Source organism: Hakea prostrata, chromosome 1, assembly GCF_041222555.1.
Source record: "Hakea prostrata isolate BN-2017 chromosome 1, UWA_Hpros_2, whole genome shotgun sequence".
Taxonomy (NCBI): Eukaryota; Viridiplantae; Streptophyta; class Magnoliopsida; order Proteales; family Proteaceae; genus Hakea; species Hakea prostrata.
Genome location: NC_142600.1, coordinates 32,035,891 through 32,044,678, shown reverse-complemented (window position 1 = coordinate 32,044,678; position 8,788 = coordinate 32,035,891). Strand labels below are relative to the sequence as shown.

At 38.2% G+C, this 8,788-nt stretch overlaps 1 protein-coding gene across 1 annotated transcript; it reads right to left on the bottom strand.

The window, feature by feature from the left end:
* Nucleotides 1-282: 282 nt before the first annotated feature.
* LOC149028756 (protein VASCULATURE COMPLEXITY AND CONNECTIVITY-like) lies at nucleotides 283-4,018 on the bottom strand. Its single transcript, XM_089149120.1, has 3 exons — nucleotides 3,785-4,018; nucleotides 3,468-3,673; nucleotides 283-842 (listed from the first exon to the last, which is right to left on the bottom strand). The coding sequence occupies exons 1-3, from the start codon at nucleotides 3,881-3,883 to the stop codon at nucleotides 656-658; spliced, it is 492 nt and encodes a 163-aa protein (XP_089005246.1). The 5' UTR covers nucleotides 3,884-4,018; the 3' UTR covers nucleotides 283-655.
* Between the last annotated feature and the right edge of the window lie 4,770 nt (nucleotides 4,019-8,788).

Below are 8,788 nucleotides of genomic sequence, written 5' to 3'. Positions count from 1 at the left end.
CAACATCATCATCAATTGAGAGGATCAATGAAGAAGCTGCTACACGCGGTGGTGGTTGAGGGAAGTGTTCTGCCATTGCCAGGACCCATGGGAACACAATATTCACCATCTTTGTTGTAAGTGAGGTCTCGCATCGCCTATACTTTCCAATCCTTGATATCAATCTTTAAATGATGGAAAACTTGAAAAAACACAGATATAAGCAAAGGAATGTAGAAACACACATTGAAGCGGACTTGAACATGCACAAAGGTGGACAACTAAATTGAACAAAACCTTCGTTAAAACCACAATTATCTCCTGTGAATCCACCATGTAAATCTTGCCCCATTTGATGTTTAAGAGCAAATTCTCTGAGCACGGGAGTTGCATTTGGAGCCAGGGAACTTGAAAAGAAAGGAAAAGAAAAAACATAATAAAGAAAACTAAACAGAATGACAGATGGAAGGGTTTTACCCCTTCATCTGTGAAACGATTAAGGCCACTGGTTGCAGAAATTCTGAGGAAAATTGTACTTTTATATAGTAGTATGAAATGTCTTCTCTATCTCATGGTTGTTAACAAAATATTTTAAGGGTCAAGGCCTCAAGGGTTGAACATTGGCACTACACATGGGGCATTTCATTACACCTCCGATCCGCTATTCTCTGCAATTCTACTTTTCTTCTCCCCCGGTGGCATTGGCAGCAACAAAATAAGCAACACAAAAGAGTCCATGAGCAAAGCACACTATACCTCCAATGGACAGGAAATGATGATGTGAAAATCCACAGGAGGCCCTTGATTTTGAGTTTGCTAACGCCCCTATGATCAGCATCGCGAATCCAATAATTACCATTACCCTGATCCACCAACCCAAATATGATTAGATAGACATACAAACTTTTAAGCATTCCTCTCCCCATTTCTATTCGTTCTTTTCCCACCAAACACAGCTTAGCTAAAAGAGTCTTGAATAAACTTGCGATAACTTTTCCAAGAAAGGCTAAGGAAAGAAATGCATAACATGTTTTCTATTTGCGTGAAAATTTGAATGTATTTGACAGAAGATTAAGACTTTATATATAACAACCTTTTCTTAAGGAAGACCCAAACTAACACACTACACTGGATTTGCTTTACAAGAGATCCAAAGTCCATGAGTCCACTCCAGACCCACCTCCCGAGATGTGGGACTCATATCCTATGGAGTGTTAAACTTTGTCCTTATTTGAACCCAACTGAAAAACTACTAGGAATAAAAAAGAAAATATTTTTTTGCTCTCCTTTTTTTTTTTTTTTTTTTTCCAAAATAAAAGAGATATCAAGATTTACTTGGGCAATTGTATTAAGAAAATATAGAAAATAACAAGATGTTTGGGTTAAGGTGTGTTAGTAGACAGTTCCTTAAGACCATAGATCTCCGTAGTAGCATTTTCAGAATGAATCCGAATTGGCCTCCAAAATACAACAGCCATAGTAGCTTCTTAAAGTACATGAGCACTTCGTTTACTAATAACAGAAGTTTACTAATAACCTCCTTAATGAATTCTTCAAGGTAGTGCTCTATTTATAATAGATAGCATAATGTGGAGACATGTCTCTATTTATAAAGAAATAAAACCTGTTGGTAAAAGGAAACGCCTCCTAGTGGAAGAGCCATGTCTTCCTTGAGAAAGACAGATTAGAGAGAGAGAGATTCCAACCTTAGATCTAGGGGTGTCAATTTATAGCCTGAACTGTTAAAACCAAACCGCATTGGCCCGTTATAGCCAAAACCGGCTCGAACCGAACTTTAATGGTCCATAATTGGGCTGAAGGTTGTGGAGCCCACACCAACCAAAAACCGAACCACAACCCATTATAACCCGTTTTGTAATTTACATTAAATAGTATTTGAATCATTATATTACCATTAGGTAGTTGGTATAGACAATTAAAAAAATTAAGCATGAATCAAAGATCAAATAGTCATTTTACTACTTAATATCTAGGTTCTTGATTTCTATAGAATAGGTGGGCTTTTTTTTTTAATGGAAATTGACCAATAGTAACTTTGCTTTCCATATAATTTTCACTTTTGTTGTAGGATGCTCAATTGTTTCTTCTTGTCAACCCGAATCTAAACCGTTAGCCTAAACCGTTAATTAGCCCGAACCCAAACCGCATCAAACCAAAACCGGCCCGAAACCGTTATTTTGTTAATAAGCCGTGTTTGAGCCGTGTTTGAGCTAGGTGTTTTTCAGCCCAAAACCACCCCAAACCGCACCGTTGACACCGCTACTTGGATCCTTGGAGTGATCCTCTATTTATAGAGAAATAAAACCTCTTGGAGAAAGGACACTCCTCTAAGTGGAAGAGACATGTCTTCTCACCATAGACCCTAGGAGTGATCATTTTTTTTTTTTGGTACAAAAGGGCTTTATTAAGCCAGGGGGATGCGGATATTAATGTCTCAGCGAGAGTCAAACTCACGACCTTTTCATTAAGAGGTGTTGGTTTTAACCACTAGAACAGCTCTGTGTTGACAAGTGATCATTTATTTATAGAGAAATAAAGCTGCTTGGCGAAAAGAAACACCTTTTGGTGGAAAAGACAGGGAAGGAGACACATCTTGGTTTTAAAAAACACCAAATGTGCCTATTAGTATTAAGTGGACACCTTTTAACTAAGGATGCCAAAGTTGTCCATTGATCTCAAAAGACAAATAGATCATCCGCCCATTTATCATATCCAACAATTAATTGGATCAACACATTTATCATATCCATATCGGTAATATATGTACAAAATTATATAAACAAATCGTAACATATCACATCATAATCAACTAATCAATGTTGTTTTTTAAACTTAATTCCCTTCCAAAACCAACAACAACAAAACAAATCTAAACTCCACACCATGGGTTGTGGGATTATGAATACTGTCTATGTTGCATTTTGTAGCTGTAGTGTAATGGTAAAAATTCAACGTCATGGGTGTAAAAAATGAGTCCGGATCAGCGACCCGTACGGAGAGCACAAAAGTGCTCCCCCCACGCTTTCTGACCACACACATCAGTGGGGCCCACGGTGAAAAACACTTTTTGAAAAAAAAAAAAAAAAATTTCACCAGTGGGACCCACTAATGTTTGTGGTCAGGAAGCCATGGAGGAGAGTGCTCCCCCGACGGGGAGAAGATCCGGATTCGTAAAAAATTTGGGCTCAAATCATCTTCTCGTCAGGTAGGACAATGTACTTGTAGACTATTTTGGACCCATGAGTGATTCGAACTCCAAGATAACCCACAGAGTGGAAAAAAGTCTCGCAAGACCCAAAAAAAGTCCAAAGTGACCCATATCCCAAGCTTTAATTATTGTGAGGAGATTTGTACTGAAAAAGAAATTATTGAGACGAGACTTAACTTTTTCTGATGGGGGTTTGGTGTGTGAATGAGAGGTGGTGAAGAAGAAGAAAATAAGAAAATAAGAACTAAGAGAAGCATACCACGAGAGGAAGAGGCAAGCCACTGCTAATTGCCTGTTGGGAGGAGATCTCTCTAACTCATCTTTAGAATAGATACAGATGCAACCACCCAGTAAATTTGCAATTACGTGCGCTATAGCCAGAATTGCTGCTGCAGCTAACCCTAACTTGAACGCATCTTCACTTGGTTCTCTACACTCGAAGATCCACATTCTTAAATGCTTCACCTGCATCAAGCATGTCCAAAGAAGAAAAGAATGACACAGAGAGACTTTTCGCTTTCGGCCATGCACCTGTAAATTTACTGAACATACAGAAGTGAGCACACATACACTCACCTTGTTCTGGGCGCTTTCGGCTTGGATTCCAAGCATTCCTGCTACAATATCCATAATAACGATCAAAAGACAAATGATAGCACCTACAGCTTTCCTCATTGTTGCAGAGATTTGAAGCTCAAAGCTGATCCGAACCTGATTATGGTTTTCAACTTTACCTTCTCTGGAATAGAAGCTCAACACTGTATATGGAAAAACTTATATTAGTACGATGCGAAAGAGAACTCCTGAGCTGTAACGAGGAAAGAAAAAATATTTTCTTTACACTGACGGTTTGCTTTGTTTACTTTCGGGGCTTTTCTTTTCTTTTTACTTCTTTTTTGATGTTAGATTCCTTTCATGGGAGACAACGAAAGTAGACTATGACGAGTCTGCTCATCTTGGGATGAACCCCAGATGCCAAACCGATGACTACGATGAATTGATGTGTCAATCACCGTTTTTGAAGGAAAAGCATCTAAAAGAGATTAAAAGAGATAGTTACCCTTTTTTTTTCTTTGGTTAAAAAGATACTTACCTAAAAGCATCTAAAATGATCTTATTTTTATCAGAATTTGTTTTTGGTAAGATTTTTATCAGAATTATTTTGGGAAGGAATGTGTACATCTCACATGCCAGTGAAAAAGGGTGCTCCTTTATTGCGTGGACGAGAACCCCCGTATGGGAATAACTGAAGAGAAGTGATTTAATTTCAGAAAGATGAATGGGGTGATGGAGTTTAAAAGTTGAAAGAGAAAAAATTGTATTGGCCATGAGCTTTATGTGAGCTAGTAGATTCATTTATAGTATTTGTTTTATAAGAGTTGGAGTATGAATAACACAAGAAAAGAAATATAGATTGAAACTAAGATTACACAATTAAGATGGATTGCATGTTAGTGTTGTGCTTCTTTGAGTTTGAGTGGGATCTTGATGGTATATATGTGAAGATCAAGTTTGAGTAAAACTATGATAATTATCTCTTACACGCCCCCACAAGCAAAATTTTCAATCCAAGATTGTAAGCTTGGATCTAAGTGTCTGAAATCGTCCTGATCACTCTAATAATTAGGGTATCTTGCCCAGCCAACATTAGTGAAATCATGAGTTGATGAGTAAAGGATTGGCTTATAAAAACACTAGATCCAGAGAGTCCTTAATGTAATGCAAGATGCATTTGACAATAGCCCAATGATCCTATGTGGGAGTGGGAATGCATAAATTGGCATACTTTATTGATGAAGAAACCAATGTCTGGCCTGGTCAAGGTGAGGTACTCTGAGGCCCTCACAGTGCTACTATACAGTGTTGGATTAGAAAATGGGCCCCCCTTTGTGCTTGATAAAGAAGAGGTGAAACATGGAGTGGGCATATCTTTTGTTGCTTCCATGTTGGTCTGCTTGAGAAGATTCAGAGTATACTTGGTTTGAAAAAGATATAGTCCCGAAGATTCCCTTGTAGCTTCAATGCCAAGAAGGTAATGAAAATCACCTAGATCTTTGATTGCAAACTCTGTACCAGGTGTAGTAATAACATTTTGATTAGGTTTAGTGCCAGTGATGATAATGTTGTCAACATAGACTAGATATAAATATGAGCACCTCATGTCAGATGGAGCTGCTGTAAAACCAAGTGAGGCTAAGAAATAACCTAGTCGATGAGCCCAAGCTCATGGGGCCTGTTTTGACTCGTATAAAGTAGGTTGAAGATGAGAAAAGCAGGTAATTGGGAAGGTAGGATTGGTGAACCCTTGTGGTTGTATCATGTAGGCTTGTTCACCCAAGGTACCATTCAAGAAGGCATTATGTACGTCAAGTTGGCGTAGGACACTTATTTAAGATTACTATAGTGTGGGTAGAGTAGGTTTCAGTACAGGGCTAAAGGTGTCAAAATAGTCGATGCCCTCTTGTTGTGTAAACCCTTTCATTGCTAATTGAGCTTTATAGCGAGAAATAGATCCAACTGCATTCTGTTTGGTACAAAACACCCATTTGTTGCGAATGACATTGTAAGCATGTTAGGTGGAACAAGGGTCCAAGTGCCATTACAAAGTAAGGCATCAAACCTTTCATTCATTGAAGCCCTCCATTTGGAATCATTGTTGGCCATGCTGTAGGATGTGGGTTCTCCTCAATAGAGGAATTGCATAAAGTAGGGCTTGAGGGATGGGGTGGCGGGTGGCTAGGAGGTTCAAATTCTATTTAGGTTTGATGGTACGTTCCATAGGATGAGTGGGAGGTGGGGGGAATGGGTGGATTTGATGGAGCTTGACTTTGAAGAAGAGCTAGCTGAATCTAGGGGAAGGATCTGTTGTTGAGAAGAGGAAGGGCTCGGTGGGGTTTGAGATTTGTGAGAGGGAAAGGGACTAGGGGAATCGGGTGGTGTGGGATTAGGTTCATGCGTAGGAGAGAGGGGGGGGGGGTAAATTGGGCTTGGAAAATTATAGCTCCAGAATCATTTAGGTGGCGTTTGGTTCCGCAATTCCCTGGAATCCGCTTCTGTGGGAGTCATGAGTCTGTAGGAATCAGGTTCTGTAGAATCATATTCGTAAAAAAAAACTGTTTGGTTACCTTGATTCTGGAAAGTGAATCTGTCTGAAAAACCATTTGGTTACCCTGATTCTGGAAAGTGAATCTGTCTGAAAAACCATTTGGTTACCCTGATTCTGAAAGTGAATCTGTCTGAAAAACTGTTTGGTTACCCTAATTCTGAAAGTGAATCTATCTGAAAAACTGTTTGGTTACCCTGATTCTGAAAGTGAATCTGCTTTGTTATTTGATTTGATTAATGACTGAGCATAACAATTATTTACAAAATTCAATAAATCAACCATGAAGAAGAGGAAGGAAGGCCAGTAGCCTAACACATAGTCACTCCCAAATTGCATCCACTAGTTCCCTTCTTTTGGGTCCTGCATTGCCATAGGAGATAAATGAACTTACAGATTCAAGGCAAAAAATTATAGCAACTGCATACCATCCATGTATACCATGCAGCTCATCTTGACAAAAATTCAAAATGGGGATGAATGGAGAACCAAACGCCTCCTTCTAGAATCAATCGGTCCCAAAAATCCATAGGATCAACAGTGACTGAACCCAACCTGGATAGCCAAATAACCAACTTTATAGGCATAAGTGAGTTTGTACATTATTTGTGTCTAGTGCCAAGTATGACCTCAGATGAGGCCTATTAGAGGGCTAGTATACATATCATTGGCACCATGTAGTTGAGACTTCCCTGATTTCATTGGGGCTATTCTTTTCCCTCTTACCTTCACTTTCACTGGGGGTGTTGGTAGCCACATTTACATTGGGATTTTTGGCAGGAGAAATGTTGTAGAAAAGTAAAGAGAAACTCCCAATTATTGTTAGCTATATTTATGATGAAACTCTCAATTATTTTTCATACTCGGACTGGGAATGTCAAGCAGTAGGATCTCTTGTTGGAAACAAATAATTTTATATGCATTGTTGGTAAGGACCATTCACATCTACCACAAGTTAGAATTGATCGCTTATTAAATTTTATTTATGCTACTATCTGAAGATAGTGACTCTTTCAGATTAGTCTATCTTGTAGTGATTTTCATTTTATGTTGTTTTGCCAACCACATAAATCAAATTATCAGTAAATGCAGGAAGAATCAAACTCTTTATAATGGATCTCTGTTTATCCAAAAATCAGAAACGCAAATTTTATCCTTTTGCCAATGATCTTCCAACCTGTTACATACCAGAGAGAGAGGCAATGAGTATCCCCAATTGAAGTACCTATATATACTATGATTCATCCAACCTGTTTCTCACTTGCTGAAGTTGTGAAAAAGAATAATATTTTGAACCATCCACAAAACCAATAGAAATCCAATCTGATTTCTTTCTAGAAGGCACCATTCATAACCCAATATTAATGTACCCTTAACAATACATGTTGAAAAGACAAATGTTTTTACCTATTTGTTGCAAACAAAAATACATAACAAGAAAGTAAAAAAACCCACACACATAAGAACAAGAATCCATGATACAACATTGTGATTCGGTTTGACAGAATTTCAATGTGCACGTGCTCAGTAGGTGCTCGGCATGCAACACCCAAATTCTTGTTGTTGATGATGTCATATGATGTTGAAGCTGTAGAACCCTCCTCCATTGTATGAATCTCAGACATATTATCTAGCCAAATAAAGGAATTTGGATGGTTACTACCACTTGGGCACTTATAAAATCTTCGACCTGGATTTTTCCTAGTTCTTGAAGTCATTAGGATCATCCTTCCTTGCCTACAATAGCACAATGGAGGCTGTTGTTCCATTCCAGTTGAATTTTGATCTTCACTATAGTAACCTCCCATCACTTCACCTGTAAAACAAATTCAGTTGGTATATATCAAATAAAGAATACTTTAAATCAGAATGCTCCTCTATAGATATAAAGAGACTCCCATTGGTGATTCCCTTTCCATACCATAGGCGGGGAATTAACACCTTTACTCACTTCTTAGAGGATAACAGGAACCTTTACAAAATTTTGTTTATAGGCGAGAGTACCCCAATCTTGAGGATGATAGTGGCCTTGTAATTGATTTAGTTTTAGTTATCCTTCATTTCAGTCCCCTTTTCTCTCAACTCAAAGTTTATTTTGCAACAATTGCATCCATTAGTTATTCTGGAGATGAAAGTTTGAATCACACACCTGGGCTCTGCTTGCGCCGAAACCTTCTGCACTGGGCTGTCCTTTTTAATTCAAAATCTGGAATGGGGATTTATCCATCTTTGATCTAATCCTAGATTAGTGAAGACATGGCATTATTATTAGTGCCCAATAATATTATATGATAAGAGCCTACATTGTCTTAGAAATTAGAATAGTGGTAAACAATATCAGCAGCCCTGATATATATTTTGGCTAAGACAATTCTCTGTTTCTATCTGTGAAACAATGTGAAAGACTGACATAGGTTTTTTGGTTGACAATCTGTTTTTTTTCTCTAGATAGAAAATCAGATCTTATGGCCTCCATG

What these genes read in the sequence shown, in the direction of transcription:
- LOC149028756 (XM_089149120.1), bottom strand. Translation starts at nt 3,883, where the DNA reads ATGAGGAAAGCTGTAGGTGCTATCATTTGTCTTTTGATCGTTATTATG. An exon ending in CCGAAAGCGCCCAGAACAAG is followed by an intron (nt 3,674 to 3,784) that starts GTGAGTGTATGT and finishes TGCTTGATGCAG; the next exon opens with GTGAAGCATTTAAGAATGTG. An exon ending in GCTTGCCTCTTCCTCTCGTG is followed by an intron (nt 843 to 3,467) that starts GTATGCTTCTCT and finishes TTGGTGGATCAG; the next exon opens with GGTAATGGTAATTATTGGAT.